Source organism: Purpureocillium lilacinum (genome assembly GCF_023168085.1).
Source record: "Purpureocillium lilacinum CBS 284.36 DNA, scaffold_1, whole genome shotgun sequence".
Lineage (NCBI taxonomy): Eukaryota > Fungi > Ascomycota > Sordariomycetes > Hypocreales > Ophiocordycipitaceae > Purpureocillium > Purpureocillium lilacinum.
In genome coordinates, this window is record NW_027072111.1 from 6,748,088 (window position 1) to 6,775,962 (window position 27,875).

At 59.4% G+C, this 27,875-nt stretch overlaps 10 protein-coding genes and 1 non-coding gene across 11 annotated transcripts; 5 read left to right on the plus strand and 6 right to left on the minus strand.

Annotated features, from left to right (window-relative positions):
* Nucleotides 1-1,457: 1,457 nt before the first annotated feature.
* On the plus strand, nt 1,458-2,572 carry PLICBS_001658 (uncharacterized protein; the record flags this gene model as incomplete). Its single annotated transcript, XM_018317256.1, has 2 exons — nt 1,458-1,925; nt 1,982-2,572. The coding sequence occupies 2 exons, from the start codon at nt 1,458-1,460 to the stop codon at nt 2,570-2,572; spliced, it is 1,059 nt and encodes a 352-aa protein (XP_018182781.1).
* Nucleotides 2,573-3,096: 524 nt separating this feature from the next.
* On the minus strand, nt 3,097-6,511 carry PLICBS_001659 (uncharacterized protein; the record flags this gene model as incomplete). The annotated part of the gene is made up of 3 exons (XM_065599881.1): nt 3,097-3,308; nt 3,384-5,879; nt 6,007-6,511. The coding sequence occupies 3 exons, from the start codon at nt 6,509-6,511 to the stop codon at nt 3,097-3,099; spliced, it is 3,213 nt and encodes a 1,070-aa protein (XP_065455953.1).
* An 875-nt stretch (nt 6,512-7,386) lies between these two features.
* Nucleotides 7,387-14,683, plus strand: PLICBS_001660 (uncharacterized protein; the record flags this gene model as incomplete). Its single annotated transcript, XM_018317254.2, has 3 exons — nt 7,387-7,851; nt 7,899-14,175; nt 14,238-14,683. 3 exons carry the CDS (start codon nt 7,387-7,389, stop codon nt 14,681-14,683), a joined length of 7,188 nt encoding a protein of 2,395 aa, XP_018182779.2.
* Nucleotides 14,684-15,438: 755 nt separating this feature from the next.
* On the minus strand, nt 15,439-15,529 carry PLICBS_001661. Its single transcript has one exon. It is a non-coding gene; the product is annotated as a tRNA-Pro (tRNA).
* A 555-nt stretch (nt 15,530-16,084) lies between these two features.
* On the minus strand, nt 16,085-16,406 carry PLICBS_001662 (uncharacterized protein; the record flags this gene model as incomplete). The annotated part of the gene is made up of 2 exons (XM_018317253.1): nt 16,085-16,243; nt 16,323-16,406. 2 exons carry the CDS (start codon nt 16,404-16,406, stop codon nt 16,085-16,087), a joined length of 243 nt encoding a protein of 80 aa, XP_018182778.1.
* A 1,108-nt stretch (nt 16,407-17,514) lies between these two features.
* PLICBS_001663 (uncharacterized protein) lies at nt 17,515-18,880 on the plus strand (the record flags this gene model as incomplete). The annotated part of the gene is made up of 3 exons (XM_065599882.1): nt 17,515-17,865; nt 17,938-18,294; nt 18,350-18,880. 3 exons carry the CDS (start codon nt 17,515-17,517, stop codon nt 18,878-18,880), a joined length of 1,239 nt encoding a protein of 412 aa, XP_065455954.1.
* A 202-nt stretch (nt 18,881-19,082) lies between these two features.
* On the minus strand, nt 19,083-20,469 carry PLICBS_001664 (uncharacterized protein; the record flags this gene model as incomplete). Its single annotated transcript, XM_018317251.2, has 4 exons — nt 19,083-19,321; nt 19,401-19,488; nt 19,573-19,908; nt 19,981-20,469. 4 exons carry the CDS (start codon nt 20,467-20,469, stop codon nt 19,083-19,085), a joined length of 1,152 nt encoding a protein of 383 aa, XP_018182776.2.
* Nucleotides 20,470-21,290: 821 nt separating this feature from the next.
* PLICBS_001665 (uncharacterized protein) lies at nt 21,291-22,607 on the plus strand (the record flags this gene model as incomplete). Its single annotated transcript, XM_065599883.1, has 3 exons — nt 21,291-21,644; nt 21,719-22,072; nt 22,131-22,607. The coding sequence occupies 3 exons, from the start codon at nt 21,291-21,293 to the stop codon at nt 22,605-22,607; spliced, it is 1,185 nt and encodes a 394-aa protein (XP_065455955.1).
* Nucleotides 22,608-23,185: 578 nt separating this feature from the next.
* PLICBS_001666 (uncharacterized protein) lies at nt 23,186-24,184 on the plus strand (the record flags this gene model as incomplete). Its single annotated transcript, XM_065599884.1, has 1 exon — nt 23,186-24,184. One exon carries the CDS (start codon nt 23,186-23,188, stop codon nt 24,182-24,184), a length of 999 nt encoding a protein of 332 aa, XP_065455956.1.
* Nucleotides 24,185-24,496: 312 nt separating this feature from the next.
* PLICBS_001667 (ubiquitinyl hydrolase 1) lies at nt 24,497-25,355 on the minus strand (the record flags this gene model as incomplete). Its single annotated transcript, XM_018317249.2, has 2 exons — nt 24,497-24,867; nt 24,980-25,355. The coding sequence occupies 2 exons, from the start codon at nt 25,353-25,355 to the stop codon at nt 24,497-24,499; spliced, it is 747 nt and encodes a 248-aa protein (XP_018182774.2).
* Nucleotides 25,356-26,169: 814 nt separating this feature from the next.
* PLICBS_001668 (uncharacterized protein) lies at nt 26,170-27,458 on the minus strand (the record flags this gene model as incomplete). Its single annotated transcript, XM_065599885.1, has 5 exons — nt 26,170-26,667; nt 26,720-26,951; nt 27,011-27,112; nt 27,179-27,314; nt 27,443-27,458. 5 exons carry the CDS (start codon nt 27,456-27,458, stop codon nt 26,170-26,172), a joined length of 984 nt encoding a protein of 327 aa, XP_065455957.1.
* Between the last annotated feature and the right edge of the window lie 417 nt (nt 27,459-27,875).

Consider the following 27,875-nt stretch of genomic DNA (forward strand, 5'->3'; position numbering starts at 1 on the left):
TCACGGCCGTTGTGGGACAATGGCAGCGACCCTGTACCTGGCTGTTGCATCTTGGGATGCTGGCTGACAGGGTATAAGTTGGCTGGCAGTGTTTACGGCGATTGGGCCCCTTGCTTGCTGGGGAGTCTCCGCCGTCGTTATCTTCCACACTGTCCTGTTCTCCTGAAACGCACAGCCTTTGCGCACCGGCGCGATGGCAGGCAGCCCAGCGGTGCGCCGGTGGTAGTGGGCCGTGGGTAGAGTGAGCTTTTTGGCTTCTGGCATGTTCATGTTTTTTGTTTCCGCATCTTTTCGTATTTACTACTACGTATTGCGGGTCGTCGTCCGGCAGGGATCCCGATCCGCTTTTTATTTTCGCCAGGTCTGCCCAACTCCGCCCCCGATGACGAGAGGGAGGAGCAAAGCGGGTTTGAGATCTCGTTTTGTTGTCCGCCCGAGACGCGCGGGTCGGTCGCCGATTGCGGGCTTTTCCCCCCGTCGTGTACATAATTCGTTGCTTCAGTATAAGCGCGCAACTTGTAGCGAGGCGACGTTGACGAGCAGCGCAAAGCATGGCAGACATCGCAGCGTATGAGATTGCTCTCCTGGCAAGTATCACGTTCTCGAGACTCTGGGCATGCAGCAGGAACTTCCATTTGGCGTGACAATATCTTGGAACTTTTCGTATCGCGTCTCGTTCTGCGGCGGCTTCGCCTCCTCCCCGGAAGCCCGGGTGCAGGTGGGCCCCCTCCCCCGGTCCGCTCTCACCCATCTCACCCTCCCCATGTCATGCCAACCTGGAACGCAAACCGCCCAACCCTTGCGGCCAGAAAAAAAAACACGGCGGGTGTTGAGCGATGCCTTGCACGTTCGTTCATACCGTGCTCGTGGTGGTGACCAGTTGGGTAGTCGCCGGGAAGAAGGTGGGTTGTGGCGTCCCCCCGGGCTCGGTCTCCGGCACGGAGCAAACACGGCGGCGCCGGGCCAGGCGCAACTCGAAACCCGATCGCGTGCTTTTTCCACGTCTACGTAAGCCCGCGAGCCCTTCGGGGATGGGGCCCCCCCATGCAATGAGTGCTGCTATTGAATGACCTGGCTGGCTACGAATCGGCGCCAGAGATGGCAGCAATGAATGTTGTGGTGCTGTCAGATCCGATCCTGTCTGATCGTTTGGCCGCCCTCCTCGTCGTCCTCCTCCTCCGACTCGCGCCCAATCCTCCCTCCAGGACTCGCCCACAATTTTCTCCATTCAATCTCCTTCTTGCTCTCACTGCTAGTGGCTTTTGACTTTTCTCTTTGTTGTTATTTTTGTTCATTGGTATTATATCTTGAATATCGTTCGTTTTTCCCCTTTTCACTCTCGTCGCGGCGTTTATCGTCAAAACCTTTGAACCCGCAACGGGGGCACATCGCACAGACAGACAGACCGGCAGACGAAAGACACTTCCCCCGAGTCGTGCCCGCGCGCATCCTTCACCATGGACGACTACCGGGGCGTCCCCGTGTCCGCCATCCCGCCCTCGGTCCTCAACGGCACCGTCCCGCCCTCGCGGTACTGCTTCGAGCACCCCGACTACGACGTGCTGTGCGACCACGTCGGCAGCTTCTACTCGTACCGCATCGACATCGCCGCCAACGCCGCCTTCCTCGGCCTCTTCGCCGCCTCGCTGCTGGGCTACGCGGCCGTCATCGTCGCCCGCCGCGGCCGCGGCCTGGCGTTCGGCCTCGCCATGATCCTCGGCCTCGTCTGCGAGGTCCTCGGCTACGCGGGGCGCGTCATGTCCTGGCGCAACCGCTGGGACGAGAACGGCTTCCTCATGCAGATTTGCTGCCTCACCATCGGGCCGGCCTTCATGGCGGCGGGCTTGTACCTGTGCCTGAGGCGCATCGTCACGGCGTTTGGGCCGGAGAACTCGCGTATCCCGCCCGAGTACTACACTCGCATTGTATGTTTCTCGCCTTTATACAAAGACGGTCCATATCTGATATCCTCCGCGCACAGTTCATCCCCTGCGACGTCGTCTCGCTCGTCCTCCAGGCCACCGGCGGCGGCATGGCCGCCGTCGCCTTCCACGGCAGCCGCTCCGCCACCACCGGCACCAACATCATGATCGCAGGCCTGAGCTTCCAGGTCTTTACGCTCCTGTGCTTCATCGCCGCGTCCGTCGACTTTGCGCTGCGCACCCACCGTCGCCAGCACCAGCACCAGCACCAGCTCGATGGCAACGCAACGCACCACGACCCGCGCCTCGTCCGCATGCGCCAGACGCTGCGCTTCCGCCTCTTCCTCGGCGCCCTCGCCCTCGCCACCTTCTGCATCCTCTGGCGCAGCGCCTTCCGCGTCGCGGAGCTGAGCGAGGGCTGGTCCGGCCCCATCATTGGCAAGCAGGGCCTCTTCATCGGCTTCGAGGGCGTCCTCATCGTCGTCGCCGTCTACGCCCTCAACATCTTCCACCCCGTGCTCTGCGCGCCCGAGCTGTTCGAGGTTGGCGGCGGGCTCAAGGGCGTGTGGGGCTTTAGGCGGAAGGGCGCCTCCAACGACGCCTCCGAAAGGGGGCACAAGGTTGAGGGCTCGGGCGAGTCGTCTGGGTAGTGGGCGGATATACCATAGAGAGAGAGAGACATGACAGTTATATACGGGGAGGTGCTTTGATACATAGACAGGCGTCACAATCACCACAATGCAATAGACCACAATTTGGAAAGAGTCTCAATTCGCAACTAACGCTCGTCGTGTGCCGTGTGCGACACGGCTTCACCAAGCTACGTCCACGGGCAAACTCGAGCCAACAGCCGTCATGGCTCGTACCGGCTCCGTCCTCTCGCGAGCAAGCTTTCATACAAGCCGCTCCTTTCCCGGATCCTCCAGATTACTCGAATGCCGTACACATCGCCCTCTATATAGGGCCAACGCAGCATCAAGGGGTATCTTGGGTTATTACGTGGTAGTGCCGCCAAAATGCAGGGCTGAAATGGAAGAGCAATGTGGCGCCCAAACGCCAAGTGGAAGATGTCTGGTCAGATACATCATCAAGCAGGACGTGGCTGGCACGCTGGCAAGGGGCGTCTAGCCGCGCTCCGGGATGAACCCGTCACCGTCGATCTGACGCTCTGCCGTCAGATGGTGACGTTGCCGAGCGGCAAGATCTTGGACTTATCGCCCTGGAAGCGGGCCCGATACTCGACGATGCCCTGGCTGATTGTGTTGAAGTCTTTTACCTTGCGGTTCCGAAAGTCTGTCAGCAGCTCACGCAGGCCCGCTATGTACTGCTGCTTCTGCGCATCGTCAAAGTTTCCTGTGCCTCCCAGCTGGAGTAGGATCTGGTCGTCTGTGGTTGCGGCTCGTCAGACTCGACGTTGGCTCACAAGTCAGTACACCACGATGTCGGTGGTGCGTCACTCACCTGCTACCCGCATCGTCTCGAAATGCTGGAACTCGCACCTCTCGCCCCGAGGGCATGGTCTTCCAGCGAGCTGGTCAGGGCACACCTCTCTGCGCGCATCAATCTTATTGCTGTACGTTAGAGATCGGAGCCCACCGGCCACCGTCTGTCCGAACCCGGGATGGAACCGATACGAGTGGAAGTACTGCAATGGCGTTTCGTACGGTACAAAGGTCGAGCGTGCAGCGGACGGCGACGAGCTGACGGCATCGGGTTTGGCCTGATGCGACGTTAGATGTCCAGAATGTTGGTCGGCTGGAGGTGACAGTTCTACTTCTCTTGCCGCCTCGTTCGCGGTGCCGGGCTGGGCCGGCACGGCTTGTTCAACAGCCAAAGACGCGGGCGTCGCGTGCTGAATCTCCTCTGCTGAGGACACAATCGCTTGCTCCGCAGCACTGAGGCTCTGGCTGGGCGAGACTGCAGCCTGCGCCTTGGCGGCGCCAGCGTCGGGGGGCTCGTAGTCATCCGACTCATTGTCCGGGACGTCATCCGGGGATTCGCTTGCATCTGCCATGTCCACGTCGTGCTCGTCTTCTCCCATCCGAACGTCCTCTTTAGCCTCCTGCGCCGTCGCGCCCGTATCATCCCCAGATAGTTCGTCAATTCCGCTCGATTGTGCCACAGGCTGGGGCGCATCGACCGGCGCGCTGATCGCGGCTGATTGCTCGTCAATCAATGCTTGCACGTCGCTGCTGGAGACCGCAGACTCCTCGCTCATGGCACCGAACACATCTGTCTGGTTCGTGATTGCCTGCTGCGGCGACTGGACGGATCGTTTCTGAGCATCTACACGGACTGTCAGCCCGCCTGAGCTTGGATCGGCCTCCCGCAGCTCCTCTACACTCTGCTCGATGTTGACAACGGTTGAGCACCTACCGGCTAGGGGCGTGAACGTTGACGCAGACTGGTCGGGCTCCTGGTCTGATTCAGTCATAACCAAGTCCTCTTTGAGCCTCTCCTCCTCAGCCTTGCTCTCTTCAATCTCCTGCTCGATGGCGGCGATTTGCGCCTGCAACGTCTTCAACTTGAGAAGCTGCTCCCTACGGCGAGCCTCAAGAAGCGGAAGACGCTCGCTGGCCACACGAGAACGGCTACGCCGCTCAGATGCGGGCAAAGCAAACCCGGCGCCCTCAAATCGTGCAGTTCTGCCGGCAGGCATGGAAGCCGGCGACACATGCATCGCTGAGTCGCTGAGCGGAGTGCGGCTGCCGTTCGTGAGCTCGCCTCCTGTAACCGCCTCCACTGGTGTGCTCGACGACTCCACGCTGTCGCCGCGGGAGCTGCCGTTGTGTTGCGAGGCAGCGGGCGACGTGTGCCTGGAGCGCTTCGCCTTGCGCGCCTCTGCCTCTGCAATCTTGCGTTTCATGGCTTCGATTTTCTTGTTCATGCTGTCCAGATCCTCTCCACCGCTGCTGGTCCCTGAGTTCCTCGCCGGAGTCAAGGCCGATGCTGAACGACGGCTTGGAGCACCGCGGGTTGGGACGGGGAAGCCAGCCGGTTTGGTGGGGGCCGAATGCGGAGGGATGCCACTGCGCGGGACGGGTGACGCGACAATGCCAGGGGAGTCGATTTCCATCTCTGCATCGTCATTTTCGTCGTCCTCGTCGTCACTGACGTGGATCAAGAAAGGGCGCGACTCCCTATTCTGACCGAAAGGTCGATGGGACTCCTTTGCAGCCATGCGGGCCGTGCCGGGCGTCATTGAGCCAGACTGGCCAGCTTGATCCAGCAAAGCGGGAGTGGGAGTGGAGAGAAACAGCCCAGGAATCGACGACGGTGAGGGTTGGCCCGACATTTCTGCGGACTCGGGTGCTTGGGATGTGAATGATGAAGGGCCTCCGCTAATTGCTGCAGCAGCTGCGCCGTCATCCATGGTCACCTCCGTGCCTTGATGAGCGGCCGATGACACAGCTGATTCAGCCTGGTGAACGCGAGTCTGCGCCAGAGCCTCTCGCTGTTTCTTCAGCGCTTCCATCTTCTTCTGAAGCAGCTTAGACTTTTCAGACAGTTTCTTCATGGTTGCGGGTTGATTGTCCGCCAGTGGTGCAGCAGCTGACTTGGTTGACGGAGCTTTGGCCTTTGAGCCTTTCGCGGCCAGCAGTCTGGCTATCCGGTCCTTGCGTTCTTCGGACTTGTCCGTCGTTTTCGCAGCTGCTGCTGGAGCCAGTGCCATTTCTTTTCCCTTCCCACCCCCTCCACGAACAGATGCGGGCACTGGCAGGATCTGGCCGCCCGTTTTCGAATGGCTACTTGCCGCTGGGGTGGCTGGAAGCTCCAGGCCGAGGTCCTTGAAGAGGGCTTGCAATACGACGCTGTCAATGCCAGCGTCGAGGTAGTTGTGATACCGGACGTCGAGCGGCCAAAGGCGCAGGATTGCCTCTTGGGCTTGCTTCTTAATAGGCCCAAGCGCATCCGGCGCAGAAGACGCAGATGGAAAAGTGCGTGCAGGAGAGTTGCCTGGGAATGTCAGTCAGTGAACGTCGGGATGCGAGCCCGAACCGCTTACCTTGGAGTGCAGAGGAGGTTGAAGAGCTTGTGTGGTCAATTTCTCGGGGTGAAAGATGGGGAGAGTATGAGCCCGAACGTTCGCGGGCCGCGTGAATGTGGGCTTGCGGCTGATCCGTCGCTGCCGCAAGGCGCTCGCCTACGTTTGTACCACCGTACGGCCAGCTGGCAAGGGTCTCGTCATTTCCGACCTCGGGCGGTTCATACAAGTCCTCGACCTCTCCGTCACTGAGTTCGCCTTCCTCCGACCCACCATCTGCAGGGCCGCCCAGCTGTGCGGGTGCACTCGCACCTGTTGGCTCCGCATCGGCAGCTGTTCGCTGCGAGGTCGAGGGCGTGGCCGCCCAGCTGTTCTCCGTATGCTGGGCTTGCACCGGCCCGCTCGCGGCGTACCCAAGGCCCAGGCCGGGGATCGCGGTGCGGAGATAGTCGAAGGAAGACTGATTCCCATCTTCGGCGCTGTGGGCACTCGTCGACGCAGTTTGCTGGGCACGCTCAGCCAGATGCGGGTACATCTGGAGGCCAGGATAGGATCCCTGCGAATGCAAGCCCGAAGGCGCACCATATCCATGACCGTAGCTCATTGCGGCCAGACAAGACTCTGCCCAGCTGAGAGATCAAGGCCGATCCACGCCCCTGGCGGCGCGTCCAGATGGAGGAACGACGACACGGACTGTTCGACTTTGGTCGCGCCCTGTATTTTCCAATGCTCTGCGGCTATCGCAGCCTATCTGATCAACGCCTGGCGCTCGCGACAAACTCGGGGACATTACTCGGGACACTGGTGATGCGACAAATCGACGCCGGAGCCGACAGGTGGCGCTTGGACACTATCTGGGGAGACCAGATCGTGTCAGTCGCTGGTGTTCTGCGAGCCTTGCCGCTGCCGCAGGTGCCAGAGAGCGGCCGTCGTTTCGACAGATATAGAAGTGGGATGTCGTTCGTCTGCCAGACCTGACCGAAACTTGACCATCGGACAAAGTAGGGGAGGACGCCAAATTGTCGCCTGTTCAGGTTGCCATCCAATGGATTATGTACGCAGGCGCGCTAGCCCCGAACCTGCCTAGCCGGCCCTCGTCCGTTGCGCTTGGTGCAGGCGCGCGTTGAAGTCACGTGCACGCGTCTGTTTACTTGCGAGGGGTCGCTCCCCAGCAACGGCAAGGGAAGGCGCCGCCGGCAGCGACAGCGACACACCCGGCACGCGCGACTGCGACTCGTCGTGCCATCAATCCTGCACCTCTTTCCCCCGCCTCTCCTGCGTCATCGTGAACGAAGCGCTGGTGCTTCTCGTTGTTGATATTTTTCTTTCCATCACTCTCATAGCGTCGCGCACGCTTGGAGACGCTGTCACTTTTAGCTCCATTGATTTGTTTACGCGCCACGCATGACGGGCTTAGCGCCGTTCACCTCTTCGAACCTCGACACGAACACTCGTCACCATTGATGAAGCCGTCGCGACATGGCTTTCAATGGTGGCTCGGCGCAGCGGCGCAATAATCCGTTCCAACGCAACTCCTCCCCCTCTCCCGGGCCCGTGCCCGTCGCCGCCGGCAGACCAAAGTCTGCCCTGTTCTCCTCACCTGTCTTGCAACCGTCAACTCCCACACCCGCCTCCGCTTCACATGCGAGATCTCAGTCCGGCAGCTCTTTTGGGCCGACCTTGGTCGCGCCCAGCAGTGGGCCGCGCCACCACCGTGCCGACTCGAAGAACGGCACCCCGACGTCCAACACTTTTGCTCCCTCTTTCATCAAGTCCGAGGACTTGAGGCGGAGTCAGGACGCCGTAAAGAGCATCGAAGGAGAAAACGATTTTTCCGGCAAACGCTATGTGTGGCTTAAGGATCCCCAAAGCGCCTTTGTCAAGGGCTGGGTGGTGGACGACCTGGGGGGGAACCGCCTACGAGTCCAGACGGACGATGGAACGGTCAGTCGCGCCATGCCCACGGTTGAGAAGCGCTAACATGGCGGCAGCAGCGCGAGGTCGATGCCGAGAGCGTCGACAAGGTCAACCCTGCCAAGTTCGACAAGGCAAACGATATGGCCGAATTGACCCATTTGAACGAGGCCTCCGTCGTCCACAACCTGCATATGAGGTACCAATCCGATCTGATATACACCTACTCTGGCCTTTTCCTCGTCACCGTCAACCCATATTGCCCGCTGCCCATCTACACCAATGATTACATCAACATGTACCGGGGGCGGAGCCGCGAGGACACCAAGCCGCACATATACGCCATGGCCGACGAGGCATTTCGCAATCTGGTGGAGGAGGGACGGAACCAGAGCATCTTGGTCACCGGCGAGTCTGGCGCAGGAAAAACCGAGAACACGAAGAAAGTCATACAATACCTGGCCGCCGTCGCGCAATCGGATACTGCCACCAAGTCCAAGTCGCAGCACGCAAATCTCTCCCAGCAGATCCTGCGAGCCAACCCAATTCTAGAGGCATTTGGCAACGCTCAGACTGTCCGAAATAACAACTCGTCCAGATTCGGCAAGTTCATTCGCATCGAGTTCAATCGCAATGGCGCCATCACGGGAGCTTTCATCGATTGGTACCTCCTTGAGAAGTCGAGGGTGGTCCGCATCAACCCGCATGAGCGGAACTACCACGTCTTCTACCAGCTCCTCAAGGGTGCCGACTCCCGAGTCAAGAAAGAACTGCTGCTTGAAAGGCTGGATGTGGACGATTTTGCCTATACACGAAGCGGCCACGGAAGCATCGTGGGCGTCTCAGACCAGGATGAGTGGGACTCTCTCATGGAGGCCTTTAATGTCATGGGCTTTTCCGAGATGGAACAGCTCTCTATCCTCCGAACCGTTGCGGCAGTGCTCCACCTCGGAAACGTCGAGGTGGTCAAGGAGAGTCGAGCAGCTGATCAGGCCCGCCTCGCCCCGGAGTCAAAGGCACAAGTCGCCAAAGTCTGCAAGCTCCTCGGGGTCCCCCTGGAACCTTTCCTGCGGGGCCTTCTTCATCCCAAAGTAAAGGCAGGCAGAGAGTGGGTGGAGAAGGTCCAGACCCCTGAGCAGGTGCGTCTCGGTCTAGACGCCCTGTCCAAAGGCATCTACGAGCGTGGCTTTGGTGACCTTGTGACGCGTATCAACCGGCAGCTCGACCGAACCGGCATGGGCCTTGACGACTCGCACTTCATCGGCGTCCTCGACATTGCAGGTTTCGAGATTTTTGAGGAGAACAGCTTCGAGCAGCTCTGCATCAACTACACCAACGAGAAGCTGCAGCAGTTCTTCAATCACCACATGTTTGTGCTCGAGCAAGAGGAGTACGCCAGAGAGCAGATTGAGTGGCAGTTCATTGACTTTGGCCGTGACCTGCAGCCCACCATCGACCTCATTGAACTTCCAAATCCAATCGGCATCTTCTCATGCCTCGACGAAGACTGCGTCATGCCCAAGGCAACCGATAAATCCTTTACCGAGAAGCTCAACTCGCTCTGGGACAAAAAGTCATCCAAGTACCGTCCATCCCGGCTCGGACAGGGCTTCATCCTCACACACTACGCCGCAGAGGTAGAGTACTCCACGGAGAGTTGGCTGGAGAAGAACAAGGACCCGTTGAACGATAACATTACCCGGCTCCTCGCCTCTTCCACCGACAAACACATCGCCACGCTCTTTGCCGACTGTGCTGATACCGAAGAAGAGCTGGGCGGAGCCAGAAGCCGCGTGAAGAAAGGCCTCTTCCGCACGGTGGCCCAGCGACACAAGGAACAGCTTCACAACCTCATGACACAACTGCACTCTACCCACCCTCACTTTGTGCGATGCATTTTGCCTAACCACAAGAAGCGGCCGAAGCAATTTAACAACCTCCTAGTGCTCGATCAGCTCCGTTGCAACGGTGTGCTGGAGGGCATCCGCATCGCGCGGACGGGATTCCCCAACAGACTGCCCTTCGCCGAATTTCGCCAGCGATACGAGGTACTCTGCTCCAACATGCCCAAGGGCTACCTTGAGGGCCAGGCCGCTGCCTCCATCATGCTGGAGAAACTGGGCCTCGATAAGGCACTGTACCGCGTCGGCCTCACCAAGGTCTTCTTTAGGGCAGGAGTGCTCGCAGAGCTTGAGGAGCAGCGGGACGCCTTGATCACCGAAATTATGGCGCGCTTTCAGTCTGTCGCACGAGGCTTCGTTCAAAGACGAGCTGCCTACAAGAGGCTATTCCGCACCGAAGCGACGCACATAATTCAACGGAACTTCCACGTCTACCTGGATCTGGTGGAGAATCCTTGGTGGCAGCTCATTGTCAAGATGAAGCCGCTACTCGGCGCCACACGGACTGCTACAGAAGTCAAGAGGCGAGACGCGATGATCAAAGACCTGAACGACAAAATGCGGCTTGAGCTAGGCAACAGGCAGAGGCTGGAAGATGAGCGCAGAAACTGCCACGCTGAGTTGGCGCGGATCCAGCAGACCCTGGAGAGCGAACGCGCCTTGGCCCTGGACAAAGAGGAGATCTTCAAGCGACTGCAAAACCGCGAGGCTGAGCTCGAAGAGAAGCTTGCTGGCGCAATCGAGGACCAAGAGCGGCTGGAAGACCAACTTGACGATCTCATGGAGGCAAAAAATCGGGCTGAGCGGGACGTTGAAAAATTCCGCGCACAGCTCGAGCAGGCCGCAGGTCTCATCGCGAAACTCGAGGAGGAAAAGAGCCACCTTTCGGCCAAGGCCGCGGAGCTCGACAAAGCCATGGAAGAAGTCTCGCAACGACAGTCTGAGAGAAGCGAGAACGAGGCGGCGTTAGAGGATGAGATCAAGGTGCTGCAAAGCCAACTGGCTCTCAAAGACAGAAAGACGCATGATCTTGAGGCCAAGCTCTTGAAAGTCGACCAGGATCTCGAGGTCAAGCTGCATGCCACTCGCAAGGAGCTTGACTCGACCAAGCTTCGCGAGACACGGCTCTCTCAGGAGAATCGAAGTATCCAACAGCAGCTCTCTCAGCTGTCCAAGACTTCGACAGATTATGAAGACCTAGTGCGCAGCAAGGAGAGCGAGCTGGCTCTCCTTCGCAGCGACAAGAGAAAGTTCGAGGACGAACGGCGTGCGCTGAACGATCAAAAGAAGGTCCTGACGACTGAAAAGGACAGGGTCGCAAGCAAGTTCCGGGACGTCCAAGCCGAGCTCGACGCCATGAAGTCCAAGCAGACACAATTGGAACGGGAGGCTGCCGAGGCGAAGGCCCTGCTCGAAGCCCGGCTCTCAGAAGACGCGCAGGCGGATCAGAGCCGAAGTCGACTCGAAAATCAGATCCAAGCGCTCAAGGAAGAGCTTTACGACACCCAGAAGGACTTGAGCAGGGAGCGGCAATCGCGTGACGACGTGCAGCTGCTCAGTGAGCACAAGTACCAGGCCCTCAAGGAGGAGTTTGACACCCTCAACGAGTCCAAGATCATTATCGAAAAGGAGCTCTACGCGCAACAAGATACGCTGAGGCGTACCATGGAAGCGCGCACGGCAGTCGAAAAGGAGCGGGACGAGGCTCGCGACGAGATCCGCCGCCTGCGCGCGGCGAAGTCCCAGGCGGAGGAGGCGCGTCAACAGGCTGAGCTCGCCGGCGAGCGACAGGCTTCCAGGGCCGCGCGCGAACGGGAAGACAGCCTTCGCCGGGACCTCGACGCAGCTCAAGAACGCCTGCATTGGTACGAGGAGGAGTGTGGCAAACTGAATCACCAGATCGAGGACCTCAACAAGCTCATACTTTCTTCTGGAGAGTTCGGCCTCAAGAACGATCAGGCCAAGGAAAGAATGGAGCGCGAGCTCACCACCGTCAGGAGCCGGCTGGCAGCCTCCGAGAATGACAACCGTGCCCTTCTCAACAAGCTTCAACACAAGGGTCTAGAGATTGCCAGGTCTACTTCACGGGCAAACGAGGCTTCGCGAGGTCAGATTGTGTCACTGCAGCGCGAAAAGACGAGGCTGGAGGAGCAAAACGCCAAACTCAACAAGCAACTAGGCGACGCTCAGGTGGCTATCGCTTCGCTCGAAAAGAAAGCCGAGAAGCTCCAGCTCAACCTCGAGGACCTCAACCACGAGGTGGCCCGGGAAGTTCAATCCAGTAGGAATGCTGAAAAGGCCTCGTCCAATGTCACAGTCCAGCTCGCCGAGGCAAACCGGACGATTGAGTCGGAGCGCCAGCTTCGAACTCAGGCCCAAGCCACGGTGCGGACTCTCCAGGCCTCTGTCGACTCCCGGGACCGGGAGCTGGAGGACCTCCGAGGTCAGATTTTGGCCGCGTTGAAGACGGTGGATCCTGAGGTTCACATTCCGCCGCCCTCCGACGACAGCAAGCAAAAGGCATTCTTGCAAAATTTTGACCTGGTGCGGAAGGTGGAGGAGCTGCAACAAAACCTTCGCGTTCAGACGGCGGCCAGGGCGAACGCAGAGAACCAGCTCGCCGATCTGCGAGCCACTCGCTACGATACCCCTAGCCGGCCCAAGTTGGAGGAGATTAACCTTAACGAGGCTCCATTCAACGGGTCTCCGACCCAGCGGCGAACCGTCAAGATCAACAACCGTCGGCCTTCCAATACGACGACGCCGACTCGACGCCTACCGGAGGCAGAGCTTCATGAGTCTGCCAAATCTGACAAGACGGCCGACACAGTTGCGGTGAACAACCGCATGGACCTCAAGGCCGAGGTTGAAGAGCTCCAGAACCAGCTTCAACTGGCGCAGATGCAAAATCGACACCTCCAGAGTCAGCTTGATCGAAGCACGCCGGTCCCGGAGCCTGACCAGAGCCCTTCTCTTCGTCGGATGCAAAAGCTGGAGAAGGTCAACAGCCGTCTGCACGATATGCTGGACGACTCGGCCAAGAAGGTGTCCGCGCTCGAAAAGTCGATTCGAACCGGCGAGCTGTCTCTTCGAGACGTCCAGGCCCGTTCACACGAGGAAATCCTAGACGTGCTCTACAACCAGGAAGAGTCGCGCCGATCTCTCCTGCATAGCCATAAGGACGCTGTGGCAGAGTTGACGGACGTCAAGTCGCACTTTGACAAGATGCGCCACGAGCGGGCCAAGCTCGAGGTGGAGCTGCGCGACACCAAGTCTGATCTGCAGGAGATGACAGTGGCACGCGAGCAAGAGTCCCAGAGCCGAAGCCAGCTCCTGCAGGAGTACACCGACCTTCAAATCCGCCTAGACGCCGAGTCCTCCAAGCTTGCCGACGTCATGTCAGGTCTTGACATGTACAAGAGCCGAGCGGACGAGTACTTTGGCAAGCTCGAGCAGGCCGAGATTGCCGTCCTCAAGGCGAGCCGAGCGGAGCAGTTCGCCAAGTCACAGGCGAAGGAGGCCGACGACACGTACGCCGAGGTCATGGCGGAACGGCAGAAGATGGACGCCACCATCGAAGATCTTCAGCGCCAGAACCAAAGCCTCGAGGAGAGGATCGAAGACATTTCGACCGACCTCGAGTCTGTCACGCAGGCCAAGAGGAGGCTGCAGCACGAGCTGGAGGACTACCGAAATCAGCGGGCCATGGACATTGAAGACAAGGAGTCCAGCATGGAACAGACGCGCAAAAAGTACCAAGCTGAGTTTGCCACGCTTACGAAGGAACTGGACCTCGCCCGAGAAGAGAAGTTGTACAAACAGTCCGAGATTGCCCGGCTCCGCGAGGAGCTCGACGAGCTGCGGTCCAAGTGGGACGACGAGGTGCTCAACAGCTCCACCTGGTCAAAGGAGAAGTCACGCCTGGAGGCGACGCTGGCGGATGTGGCATCCTCGCGAGACGAAGCGGTCAATGCCCACAACGACGCTCAGGGCAAGGTCGTCTCGTTGCTCTCTCAAGTGCGAGCGTTGCGGTCCTCGGTTGACGAGATCACGTCGGAACGGGACATTCTGCTCCGGGAGAAGCGAGGTGTCGAGGCCCGCCTGGAGGAGGCCAAGGCCGGTCTGGAGGAGCTGGCCAAGGGCGAGAACCCGTCGCTCCGAGACGCCGCGAGCATGGACAGGGAGGTACTTGATCTCAAGTCCAGCCTGGCCCACCAGGAGGACATTGCGGCGGCGGCGGTGGAGAAGATGCGGCGCGCCGAGTCGCTCGTGTCCGAGATCCAGAAGGACATTGCCACGGAGCGGGAGGCGAGCACGAGTCTTCAGAGGCAAAAGGTGTCACTGGAGAAGAGCCTGAACGAGGCGCAGCTCAAGCTCGTTGACCTCGAAACCAAGGGGTACTCGAGCGCCAGCCAGGACATCAAGTTCCTTCACAAGCGCATACAAGAGGCAAGTTCACCCACCCATCGCGCGAGACGCCGCGTCTAACAAGGAAGCAGCTCGAGTCGCAGCTAGAGGACCAGGAGTCGGAGCGGACAAAATCGCAACGGTCGGTCCGCAACGTGGACCGAGTGGTCAAGGATCTGCAGGGACAGGTGGAGCGCAAGGAGAAGCAGAACACGCAGCTGTCCGACGACGTGAACCGGATGCGCGACAAGGTGGACAAGCTCCTCAAGACGATTGACGAGCTGCAGGCATCCGAGTCGACGAACCAGCTGTCGGCGCGTCGCGCTGAACGCGAGCTCCGGGAGGAGAAGGAAAAAACGCTGCGGCTTGAGCGCGAGCTGGAGGGCTGGAAGGGGCTGCGGGTGGAGAAGGGGTCCGCAAGCTCGGTGGGCAGCCTCCGCAGCAGGATGGGTCCGTGGAAGGGGGGCGAAGGCGACGCGGGCTCGGCCGCGGACGTGCCGGAGAGGAAGAGCAGCCTGGGCAGGATGCCCAGCCTCACCAAGGGATTCATCTAATGTGGGAATTGCACGGTCGGTGGCGTTTGGCAAGGTAGTGCTGCGACTGAGTATTTGTATAGCAACGGTATCGGCATGGTCATTGCAGGCGGGTTGGACAGGATATTTTATGAGTTGCCCGGATTGTTATGCTTGGGCAGTGTGTCTGCTATATGGATGACTGTACATGATTATGATATGACTTGCGTTGGAGGTCAAGTACAAGTTGCGGCGGTGTTGTGTGCTTGCTACGACTTTGTGTCTGTGACTGGAGTGCTCGACATGATGCCCCAGATCAATGAACGGCCCAACCGAAAAGGCCAACCCCCTGACAGTACAATCTACTACTTACTTTGTAAGTGACGAGTTTTGTTCTCTTGAAAGACTTTGCGGATGTGCATTTCTTGTTCATTTTGCTCAAGTGACGATGAGTGTAGGGTAGTGTCGCGAAACGCAGCTCGACGCGACGCGACGAGACGCGACTAGTGTGACGAAGCACACACACAGGACGTCTGAGCCACCCGTCGTCGTCTGCGATATTCACATGGAATGAAGAGAATTATGCGATTAAAAAAAAAAAAAACCAGCAGAAAACTTGCACTCTCACATGCCCAACAGCAAAGCCCGACAAAATAAAAAGGAAGCAAGTGTTACCGTATATGATCCTCACTCAGTCCAGTCCAGTGCCCATGCATGAATGAAGAACGGTGGTGGGTAAACGGATGGTGGAGACGGCCAAAAGAAAAAATAATAGTAGGCGAAAACGGCAAAAGAAAGGGTCTGGCCGGGGATTGAACCCGGGACCTCTCGCAAGCTGTGCTTCAGGGTGGACCCTAAGCGAGAATCATACCACTAGACCACCAGACCGACCAAGCTAGGATCCGAAGATCCGAGCTTGTTCTTGTGTGATGGGACGTGATTTATTTCGTATTATACGCGGCACAGCAAACAACAAAACCACTAGGCCCCCTCAAAATCGCCCATGGGCCGGCCACCACCCACCGTCGAATGCAGCAGGAGCACATCGTGCGTCCCCTCGTTCCTGCCCCGCGAACGACTGACTGGCTAATTGCGGGGATTTCCATTGGTCGCGTGCGGATGTGGCAGAAGTTGTTAACCGCAGACGACGACATGGTCGGCTTGGTCAATTGCGCTGCGCCATACGCACTCTGGGGATTGCGCAGGCTCATTCATATCGCTGTTCAGACATTCTATTGTTACCGCACCCGGCCAAAGCTTTCGCTCACCAGAATGCACCATCCGTGAAAATGTAACATCGGTACACTGCGAGATGGCTGCGTCGCACACAGACAGCACAATCAACTCGGAGCCATGCACGATGAAAGTTTCGTTACGATGTTCATTCATTCCTCGTAATATAGTACAGTTCCTGCGCCTTCATACCCCATCCTCCGGCGGCACTTAGTTGGACGACCCGCGTCCGCCCTGGCCCACGTCGTCGCCCTGCTTCAGGCCCTGGCTCTGGCCGCCGCTGGCGTTCATGCCCGGCAGGCCGGCGCCCTGCTCCTTGAGGCCCTCGGGCATGGGCGCCGTCTTGTCTGCGCGGTCGACCTTTGTCGTCTGTGCAAGGCTTTGTGTCAGTGGCGGCTCAATTGAGGGATGTGAGAAGAGCTGCAGAGATGAGGTATTGGAGACTCACGTCGACCTTGCCGACGCCGTGGGCAATGTTGTGGCCCTCCTCCTCAAAGGGGCCGTTGTGGGCGTGCTCTCCGTCGCGAGGCATGGTGATGTCTTTTTTTGGTGGGGTGGGGGGATTGGTTTGGTGGTGCGCTAGCAACTGTGCTGCAGATTGTAGCAGGTAATTGATATAATGGTGCGAGGTATAGGTATTGAGAGTCAGACCAAAAGCGTCCAGGAACGAGACGACGAAGCAGACCTTTATATCGACCATCGGCGGCCGCACTCACCCCCGACTCGATCGGCATCAATCGATGGCCACGAAGCTTTCGGGGCAACCGACGTCATCGCAGCCGCCCGGTGACAAGCCATGGCGGGCAGAAGTGACCTCGGTGACCTCACTGTTGGAGCCGCATGTGGGGAATGTCTCCAGCCATCGAGCCTTTTCTCCACGCACATATGACGGAGCAATTGCCCCGTTGACGCCGTGCTTGAGTCGGGGGGGGGACACCTTTCCTTGAGCCTTTTGACACTCGGCCGCTGTGGGCATTGGCAAAGGAGCAAAGTGACGGTCACTACTAGTCTAAGGTTAGTATTGACGGTTCGTCACATGACGACGATGCTGCTGCTGCTGATGCCTTCCGCCCACCACCATGGTCTCGGGTGGTTCCGAGAACGGAGGCTAACGCCTAGAGCCCGTGATGTTAACGTCGAGGGTGCCCACCTATTGCTTCAGTCGACGAGGTATTGAAGGGGCCATGATGTAGCGGGCTCACGCGAGGCTATTCAACATATAAAAAGGACGGTTGAAATGCAGCACTTCACGTCCAGTCTCTCTCCATCTCGAGACAAATTATACGTGCGCCAGCCTCGTGGGAAGCTCGCCAATCCGCCAAAAGTATACAAGCACCCGTCAAGGCGTGGCCAAATGATGTTGGTCAAAGTAATGTAACGCCGAGGGGCCGGTAAGGCATTGTTCGTCCAAAGAGGCCTCCGTACAGTGTTACCTCGTCGACAAGTTCGCCGCATATCATGCACAATGACCCGTGACCACCGCTCCAGTTTCTACCTAGGCTGCCGCAACCAAAGCACATCCCCAACCAACAAGGCTTCCTTCGCCGCGCGCGCGCGCGTCTTCCATCTCGGCCCGCCCAGCGAACCTCCCCAAAATACCCTTTGCTTGCATCGCGTCGCGGCACGCCGCCGACGCCAAAATGCGCGCGCTCATTGAGGATTACGATGTCGCGCCGATGCCCGATGCATCGGCTCGCGGGGTCGACGTGACGGCGTCGTGGATCACGCCCAAGCATCTGAGCGCCGCGCACCGGGACGCCCTGGTGCGCGCCGTGTCCAACGTGCTGGCCACGGACGTGGCGGAATTCACGTACGCTGAGATAATCGACGGGCTGCCGACGGCTGAGTCCTTCACCGAGTTTCGGTCGTTTTATCCCGCGGAAGGCGAGCACCCCGCGTGTCACCACCATCGACTTTGCGAGGGCGCGTTGGAGGCGGCTCGCGAGGCGCGCTCAAGGTTCGACCCTCTCACGCTGCGGTTTGACCCTCAGGTAAGCGCGTCACTCAGAGAGGGGTAATCGTTCTGGTCAGATCAGGTGGTAACGCAAGTCGTGGCGGTGCAGGTTCTACAGGCGTTCCAGGATCAGCACGAGGGCTCGCGATCATTCTCCCTCCGGCTCGTCGAACTGGTCGCCGTGTCTCTCCATCAGATTGCCGTTCGGCTTTACGAAACCACCGAGAGTCCCCATCGCGCCGAGTACCAATCGTGGTGGGAATCGTGGAGGGAGAGGCACAAGGACGCCATCGGCATCGGCCAGGTCTACGCCATTTCCTTCCCGCCCGTTCCGTTCTTCCACTGTAGTTACCATCGGCCCTTTGACCAATTCCCACGAGGCAAGGCCGATATCGTCGGCTACTGGGCCGAGGCGAAGATCCTAGGAGGCGTGGCTCTGTTCAACCGTGGGCCCTCGGAGCTCGAGGTATGCCTTCTCTGTGGCCATAGCGCACACTTCCCAAGCTAATCTCAGTCGACAGTGCAACGAGCTTTTGATACATGGAAACTTGAGGACGGGGCCCCATACAATCTACCCGCCCACGGCCGCACAATGGGATGCCCTCGTCGCCTTCCTGAGCTGGGATGCGACGGCGGCCCCGAGGCACGACGACGCCCCGCCGCCTCCGTGCCCTCTCCCGCTGCACGCCACTCGCGACAACCTCCCCCGCTACACCCCATACTTTGCCATGAAGTACCAGCACATATTCCGCGACCGCTTCGCGTTCCGCCTTCCCGCGCGGTACGAGCCGCCCGCCGGCCGTTGCGTCCAAGGTCCGACCGACGTGAGCTATCCCGAGTGCGAGGACTGGGTCTGGATCATCCTTGGCATGGGACAGCAGGCGGGAGGAGAGGCCATCGACGAGGAAGAAATGGAGCGGAGGAAGAATGTGCTCCGCGCGTGTCAGCCGGGTAATCCGTATTCGTATGCGCCGTGGCCCGAGGAGATTCTCGAGGGCGAGGGAATGAACCGGGACGGGTCGGGGGCGGTTAATCAGAGTTATACTTGGTGAAAGCAGGCCGAATGAGATCCAGAACCATGCCGTGTCGGCTTTTTCACATGTCGGTTTGACGCCACTGGGAGAGACATGTTGATTACTGTCACAAACAATGACTAGAATTACTCGCGTGCTTTCGTCCTACATGGCCAGCTTGGTAGAAACGCCAACAGTCCGCATACATGGCTAGAATCAGCGACAAATTCCGCTCACAACCTCATGCCCCCGGAACCGTCGTGAAGTTCACATGCGGCGCCGTAGGTGCCCTGCGAAGCTCCTCGATATCCAAAGAGTACATGGGGTCCAACCGGCGGGCTTGCATCCGCCGGACGCTCGCCGGCGTAACGCTCGGCATGTCGAGCGAGCTGGCGTATCTGCCGACGCTGACAAGACCTCTCCACTTCCATTCTGCTGCAGAGATCGGGGTCGCGTGCACGGGGAAAGGGAACGCAAATCCTGCGAGCGCCAGACGTTAGAGCGGTGTTCACTCGACAAGGTGGGCTATAAAGCTTAGGGTCCATGTAGGAAAACTCACTCCGTGGGCTCGCGAAGAACTGATCGATGGTGCTGCGCCGAATCTGAAAGGCTACGTCACTTGAATTGATGAGATATGGTATGCCGGTCTACAACAGGCACAAAGTCAGAGCCGGACACGCTGCAGACAAGGGGTCTGCCAGACATTGATATCAGGGCATCTGGTGACTTACCTGCATACGGTCATCATTGTCGTCCCAAATGAACTCGAGCGATCCGCCGTATAGGGCGTTCTCCAACCACCGCCCACTCTCGAAGCCAGGCATTGTCTGCTTAGTCTCGGCATCAAGATACGATGAGTAGTCGAGGTGGGTGATTCCCTCGGGGGTGTCTGGCGACTTGCCTCTAGTGAGGTAGCACACGAAGAGGTGGGCCAGCTCGTGCAGCGTGGCACACGCAAACATGAACAGAAAGGTCCGCCAGCGCTGCAAGTATCGCTGGGCCACGGGCGCCTTTGCCTTGCTGGCCCAGACGTACGTGTCGTGGGCAACGACCATGCTGCGCACCCTCTGCGGCCGAGTCAGTGCGGTTCAGCAATTCGCAGCGGTTACCGCATTGTAATACTGATGCTTCGTTCTTACCGAAGAGTTGAAGAAGATGCCCCCCGCCGCTTTGCCTGTAAACGCATTGTAGGAGCCCTGCCACCAGTCCTGCTTCGCCGCCATGGCAAGCCCGTCCGGGGTATCGAGTTTCGTCGAGCCAATTATCACTTCAGGAAAGTCCGTGCGGATGCTCTGCAGGAAATGGTTGACGTGCCAGTCCATGTGGGTGGAGTGTGAGGCACAACGCGCAGCCTTCTGCGCGGCGCTGGCGGTCGGATGGGCTCGGAACTCGTCCACAAGCCTTCCCAGAGATGCAAACGCCGCGCGACCTTGCGGTGTCTCTGCCATTTCGAGGCCTAGACTTAGAGCGACGGCCATGGACTGGAAGTGCTCCGTGTCTGGGTGTAGAGGCTCTGCAAGGAGCGAGGCGGTGGTTTTGAGGGCCATGCGCAGACGGTGGAGGCCGTTTGAGCTGACCTGGTAAGGGCCAGGAGGCAGAGGGAGCAGAACAGGTTGTGGAATGAGCATGATATACTACGCTTAGAGGAGTCTGAAGGAAGATATTGCAAGTGTCGCATGTCTGATATGTCCAATGGTGTAGGATCATCTCACGGCCACCACTTATATAGTCTACTTGGACTTGACGCGAGACTCCTTTGTGAACGAGCATTGTCACTTGATAATTGGCTATCTAGTAGTTGGTGAATAGGAAAGAACATGAATTGGCGTCCCTTTGGATGGCATCAAAAAGAAGCCCTGCGTGTAAGATCATGACTTAGGGTACGTCGGTCGGATTCTGGGGAGGCCAGCGCGCATCACAATGGGATTGCCAGCGACAACATGGCAAATGCAGGTGAGTATGCGTGCCCAAAATATCAGCGTATTTCTCATCACACACAATAGCCTTAAGCGCCAAACCTTTCACGTCTTTTGTCGCCAAGTCGAGCGTCTCCCTCACCATGGTGGGAGCCACAGCCATCGGCGGCCAACAACGGTGATTCACGCCCAAGGCGGCCGATGAAACGACAGGCCGCGTCGGAGAGACGAACGACGTATGGCATCATACACTTAATGACCGGCGACTGAGGTTGGATGACACTCGGAAAACTACTGATGTAGGGTGCTTTCGCGGACCACATGCTTCGCAAGAGGTGCAACACCACCACGGTCGCACGTACAAAGTATGGCCAGTCATCCTTGATGCCCCGCACTGCTTCTTCTCTCACGCACCTGAACATTCGACTAACATTTCCACGATTTGACGCTACAGGATTTGGGGGGGCCAAGGCCCATTTCTAGCCTGGCCATTGCACTGCATCAATCGAGACCCATAGCTTCTATTAACGAAGATGACGATGTGGGCGCGCGTCGACCTGACCGCTCCGCCTCTTCCCGACCCAGCGGCCAGCGGGCCGGACGTCACGGCATCGTGGATTTCGCCCGAGAACCTCGACGGCGACCACCTCGCAGCGCTCACACGGGCACTCTCCAACGTGCTGTCGACGGATCGTGCCGAGTATACGTACGCTCAGCTAATCGACGGTCTGCCGACCAGGGACTCGGAGCTGGAACTGCGGTCGTTCTATCCCGCCGAGGAGCAACATCCCGTCTACAAGCACGAGAAGCTATGTGACGGCGCACGGGAAACGGCACGACGTCTTCGATCACAGCTGAGTCTCTCGGACCTACGGTTTGATCCACTTGTGAGTTGCGTCGCGGCCGGCCAACACGCAATATGCCTTCCGTCTAACCCTGGTTCTCTACGCTTGTGCCATAGGCGCTACAGGGATATCAAGATGCCTCACCGCAGTCGCGCGACTTCCATCTACGCCTCGTCGAGCTTGTGGCAATTTCCATACACCAAGTGGCAGTGCGGTCATTTGAGATGGACGAGGGGCGCCACCGCGAAGAGTACCTGCAATGGTGGGAATCCTGGCGCGAACGCTATCGGCACGCGGAAGGGATCGAACAATGGCACGCCGTCGCGTTTCCTCCTGTGCCGTTTTATCACACACAGTACCAGTGCTTCGATAAGTATCCAAAAGGAAAGGCATACATGGTTGGGTACTGGGCCGAGGCCAAGATTCTCGGCGGCGTTGCTTGGTTTGACCGCGGAGCGTCAGATCTCGAGGTATCCCACCCGTCGATGTCACTGCCACGCACTTTGCCATACTAACGCAGAAATGCAGTGCAATGACATTTTCCTCCACGGAGACTTCATAGATGAGCCAAAGACACTATGCCCACTCACAGTAGCCCAGTGGGACGCCGTCGTTACCTTCCTGACAGCCGACCTGGACACCGCGTCTCCGCCCGCCAGCCCCTTTCCGCTGCACGCGACGGCCCAGAACCTCCCGCGCTACACACCATACTTTGCCGTGAAATACCAGCACATCTTCCGCAACAGGTTCGACCTGAAGCTACCAAGGCGCTACGAGCGGCCGCACCCGCGGGCAGTGTCCGCGGTCGACTACCCGGAGAAGGAACATCACGAGTGGGTGGTGGAGCATTCGCTGCACAAGACGTTTGGCCGGCCGATTGACGAGGAGGAGATGGAGCGCAGGTTGGACGTCTTGCGGAGGTGCCAGCCTGGTAACCCGTACTCGATGGCGCCTTTGCCGGAGGAGATTGCTAGGGGGGAGGGCGAGGAGGACCAAGGTTTGTAGTGGCGCGGAGCATCGTCGGGGGGACGGGGCCGGCTGGGGCATTCTGCACAGGCAAACGGACGACGAAGTCCCCTAAACAGAAAGGATAAATTGCACTACACTTTCTGAATGGCCTGTGGCCAGCTATTGAACGTCTGTAACAATAGTAGCTCGCCTACTGTATCTCGCCCTGCCCGCCTGCCCCCCCCTCTGCTCACTCTTCCGCACCGTCACCTTCTCATGCGATACCTCTTCACTGTGCCTTCCATCGCTCTACACCACCGACCATCATCCCATCGAGACATCGTCCCGTCCCCTTGCGGCGTCTTTCATCTCTTCAGGGCCTAGTTCATCTCGCCATAGAGCATCAGATCAGACCAGAGATAGCGTTGATTTCATCGCCTCCCTACCGTACGTACGTTTTCTATCCAGTCTCGGAACTTTCATCCCCCAATTCTTTATTCATCCGCGCAGAGGAGCATCTCTCCAGCCTACGCATACTTCTCTCGCTCTATCTCGTCTCATCTGAAGCAAAGGAGATCGAAGAACGTATGGATATATATACTGACCTGGTCGGCAAGAACCCATCAAACGAAGCAATGGCAGCCACCACTCGATCGAAGGAGTGCGGCGGCAAGCCAACCACCACCACCGCCACCAATGCCCCTGAGCGAGCAGCCAATGTAGACGAAGTTGGCCAAGCAACCACAAGAGACGAAAACGACGAGACGGACGAAAGTGGCCATGCAGCATCCGAGCCAGATGAAACCGACGAGAGCGACAACTCGTCGTCGGCGGCGGTACCACCCGCCGCCGTCCAAATCAACGACACCCCCAGCGCAGTCGCCAGGGCCCTCAAGACGTACGCCCAGTCTCCCTCGGCCCGGTGCCCCCCCGCGCCCGTCATCCGGGTCGGCAGCCGCCACCTCATGGACCTCGAGCCCAAGGTCGAACAGCTCCGCGCCAGCGTCCTCAGCTCGCTCGATGCCTTTGCCAGCCGCGAGAGGAACCTGCGCAGGGCGGGCGAGCAGCTGGGGTTGGTGAAGCCGCCTCGCGGGGGAAGAGCGGGCGCTGCCGCCGCGGCGCCCAAGGGCAAGAAGCGCGCTCGCAACGACGACGACGACGACGACGACGACGATAAAGACGAGCCGCAGCAGTATCCGGCTGCGAAGAAGCGCCGCACCAACAGCGGCAACGCCGTCGAGTCCCAGACCCAGCAGCAGCAGACCCTCTCCCTGCCCCTGCCCCTCCCCCTACCCCCAAACACCTTCTTCGCGCAGCGGCTCGACACGGCGCGCGCGACCATCGAGACGACGCGCCGGCTCAGGCGCCCCGACCGGGAGCAGTACTACGAGCGGTGCGGCCAGCACCTCGCGCTGGTGGAGGACCTGCTCGGTGCGGCGTGGAACAGCCTGTGCGGGAGCCTCGGCCTGGCGTGGTACACGCTGGGCCCGATCCCCGGCGACGTGGTGTGGGAGCGCAGCATCGGGGTGCTGTTCGAGGTGGTGCGGCGCGTGAAGGCGCGGGAGGAGGAGGAGGAGGAGGAGCGGGAGCAGGGGGAGAGAGAGGAGGAGCAGCAGCAGCAGCAGCAGCAATAGAGGCGCGTGGAGGTGTTGAATGGAGACGCGGGCCGTGGGTCCTGGATGGGAGGTGCGCCTATTGCGTACGTACGGGAGTTGAGGAAGGGGGGCCTATAGTCACCCGGGCCTTAGTCTTGACGATAGTTGCGGCTCAAGAACAAGAACACTCACAAGCATACATGATCATTTTCGTCACGTTCGTCATGTATGTATATATCCACTCGCAGAGCCATCTCCACAGGTATAATGGTGTCCCCCCTGACTGGGCCACCGTTCCATCAGCTACCTCCCCTCAGTCATCGCTCATCCAGCCCCTTCCACCTCACCTCTTCAGTCCAACGCGCCAGCCAGAGCCACCGCGCTAAACCGCAAGTCGCCGCCCTCCCTCTCCAGGAACTTGAGCGGGCCGAGACTCAGCCCGCGGGCGCTCAGCACGTCTTCGTCCTTGTCGAGCTCGCCCCTGCGGATGGGGCCCTTGCGGCGGCCGTCGAGCTCCCACAGCGCGCCGTCGGCGCCCTTAGCGAAGCACACGTAGTGCAGGTCCACGTCGTCGCGCGCGTCCGGGACGGGCGTGTCGCCGGCGGATGCGGCCTCCTTGTGCGCGGCGGCGAGGGCGGGGGTGCGCTCCAGGAGGGCGGAGCGCTCGCGGGGAGGGAGCGGGATGGATTCGCGGAGGAGCTTGTCGAGGGTCGAGTCTTGCTCTGCGGCGTTTGTCAGTCGTCAGCACCGGTTTACTACCCTCTTGTGTGTCGTCCAAGGGGGAGGGGGGATGTCTCTTCTGAAGGTCGGGGAGGAGGGGCCGGGATGGCTTACCGATGAACTCGCGCGCCGGGCCGTTGGACACGGCATGCAGCAGCCCCATCATGCCGCACGCGTTGCGTATAGTCTGCCTCCACCACACGACGGGCTCGCCCTCGCCCTTGCCCTTGTACTCGTCGGCGATGGCGTCCTCGGCCATGCGGTGGCTCTCGTACGCGGCGCTGACGGGGAAGACGAGCAGCAGCGCGAGGGCGGGCCGGGGGATAAAGGCCAGCAGGTCCGGGTCCGTCAGGGAGTAGACGTCGTGCAGGGCGAGGGCGGGGGACACGCCGAGGCGGTGCGCCAGCGACGTCATGAGCTGCGGGTTGGCCTCGAGGGGGATGAAGGCCGGGGCGCTCTGGTCCGGGTCGGGGTTGATTGTCGCTGACATGGCGGGTGGCTTCGCTGCTGTTTGTTTCTCTCTTTACTTCTCTTCCCACGAGGGAAAGGGGATGTGCGTGCTCGGGTCTTTGTTCGTTCTCTGGCAGTGGCCGGGTTGTAGGTGACGCGTGAGGTCTGCGGACTGACTGGTGTGTGGTGTTGTTGATGGATGGACGTCGGGAGCTTTGGTAAGCTGCCGAGAGCTGCTACGTAATTAAGGTATACACTACAGAGGGGTTTCGGCAGTGGCGGGGTGGGTGGGTCGCGCCTGTCACAAGCTGGAAGGCGCGCGCAATGACGTTGACTGACAGCTCGGATAGACAGCTTCACCTGACAGCTCGAACAGGCCACTTGTGTCTGAGAGTCGGGACGACGAGTTTGCTACATGAACCCCATAAATCCCCTGTTGTCTAGGCAAAATAATACAATGTTGAAATCCTCTCCGACTCATTGTGATTGGATTATTAGTACAAGTCAATGAAAATGCCCGCGGCTTGGGAGCGAGCCACCCCCATCAAAGCGCAAAGACAAAGAAAACGCCCTCCGTTTCGGAGCAGAACACTACCACAGATGGCAAACCCCTTTTGGTATCCCGAGTCACAGACAGACTACGCCCTTCCCTCTCGCGTGTTTCCCAGCGTACATTGCTTTCCACGGCCAGCCTGCCGCGCCGTCATCCCATTCTCTCCGGGTCAAGCCCGACCGTGTGCTGTAAAAAGGCCCTGGCAGGCTCGTAGACCGTGGTAAGAAAGAGAAGCGGCCACGCAGACCAGGATCTTCTGTCGTCCCAGCGATGGCTGTAAACCCGTCGCGGTGCCGTCGGCTTAAGCCTTGCGGGGACGGCCGCGGCGTGGCTTCACCGGCTCCTCATCCTCAACCTTGGCTGCCGCCGTCTTCGACTTGCGTCTTCCCGCCGTCTTCTTGGGCGCGGCCTCGGCCTCGGACGCGGACTGAGTGCCCTCGTCCTCGGTCTCTTCCTTGACCGTAGCCTTGGACGTCCTGCGGGCCTTCTTGGCGGCCGGTTTGGTGTCGGTGGCAGCGGCAGCCTTGGTGGCCTTGGATCTGGCCTTCTTGACGGGCTTCTCTTCCTCCTCGGAAACCTCCTCCTCGTCGCTCTCGGGGGCCGCCTTCTTGCCGGCCTTGCCGCGGACCGGCTTGGTTGGGGCAGCCGCAGACTTTCCTCCCTTGGCTGTTTTGCCGGCTGCCTTGGCCGTCTTGGACTTCTTGGGAGCGGGCTCGTCCTCCTCGTCGTCGTCGTCAGCCTTCTTGCGACCACGCTTGGCCGTCTTCTTCTTGCGCGGCGCCTCCCCGTCAGAGTCACCCTGTGATACGTAAGCATGAGGGCTTTCACGTCGAATGAACACTTTGACACACCTCGGCGGCGGCAGCAGCGGCTTCCTTGTCCAGCTTCTCCCTCTGCTTGGCGGTGAGGCGAATGCCCTTTTCGCCTGGCTTGTTCTTCTCAGGGTCCTGGTGACGTTGGAGGTCAGCCAAAATGAGTACACGATGGTATTGAGCAGGGGTCCATACGCCCTTGAAGTCCTCGGGGTCAATGTGGCCCTGCTTGACGCAGCGGCGAATCTTTTCCTGGATCTCGGGATGGTCGCTGCGAGGCCCAGTTAGAGTGGATGAGGGCAAAGCAGAGGATGGATAAGGGAAGCTTACTTCAACTCATCGTAGCCGTCGATGGCGTCAAAGTCGTACGAGCCGTCGTCCTGCCTGCAGGCATCCTGGATGCTAACCAGCTGAAAGCCCGAGATGCAGCCCCTGCACGACCTGTGTCAGAACAAGACCAGAGGTGCCAGAATTTTGCGGACGGGTTTCCGTCCTCACCAGTGCTTCCACGCCCAGCTGCCGTGCTCGTCGATCTCGACCCAGCTGCCGCAGCGGATTTCTCCCTTGGTAATCTTCTCCTTGGTGGCCTTGCAGACCGAGTCCTTGCAGCCAGCCCGGTTGTTGGGCGAGATTTCTGTGCGCCTGAGGTCAGCATATCGCGAGCTGGTGTTGACGACGTGACAGCTGCAGGTGAACGCCCGAGGCAGGCAGGTAGGCAGGCAGGCAAGCCACCAGAGCAGAGATTGAGTGAAGCAGACATACCAATTCGATACGGCATGGCGACGAGGTATCAAGCAAAGAGCTGGCAGAGAGAAAACTGCAAATGTAGATGGCGTGGAGTCGAAGCTGATCCCAGCTCGTGCGCGTGGTTGTGTCGGACAGCTAGCGTCGAGCTGCAGCTTGAGCTCCAAGCTCTCCAGGCACCACGCCACAAGAGACGCGACGCTTGGTTCGATCGACCAAGTGTGTGAGCACAAGCACGCGTCCCAAACCCTCGTCGATGGCAAACCAAATGAGAGGCTCGAGTCTGCGCTGGCGTAGGTGGAGGTGAGACGAGAGGTTGAGGATGATAGGCTGGAATGAAAGTTGAGGATGGGGTGTTTGGTGGCAGAGCGCAGTCGACCGAGGACAAGACAAAGGACAGCACAGTCTGTTGGGTGCCTGAGCCCACCTGCAGGCTGCCAGTGACGGCTGA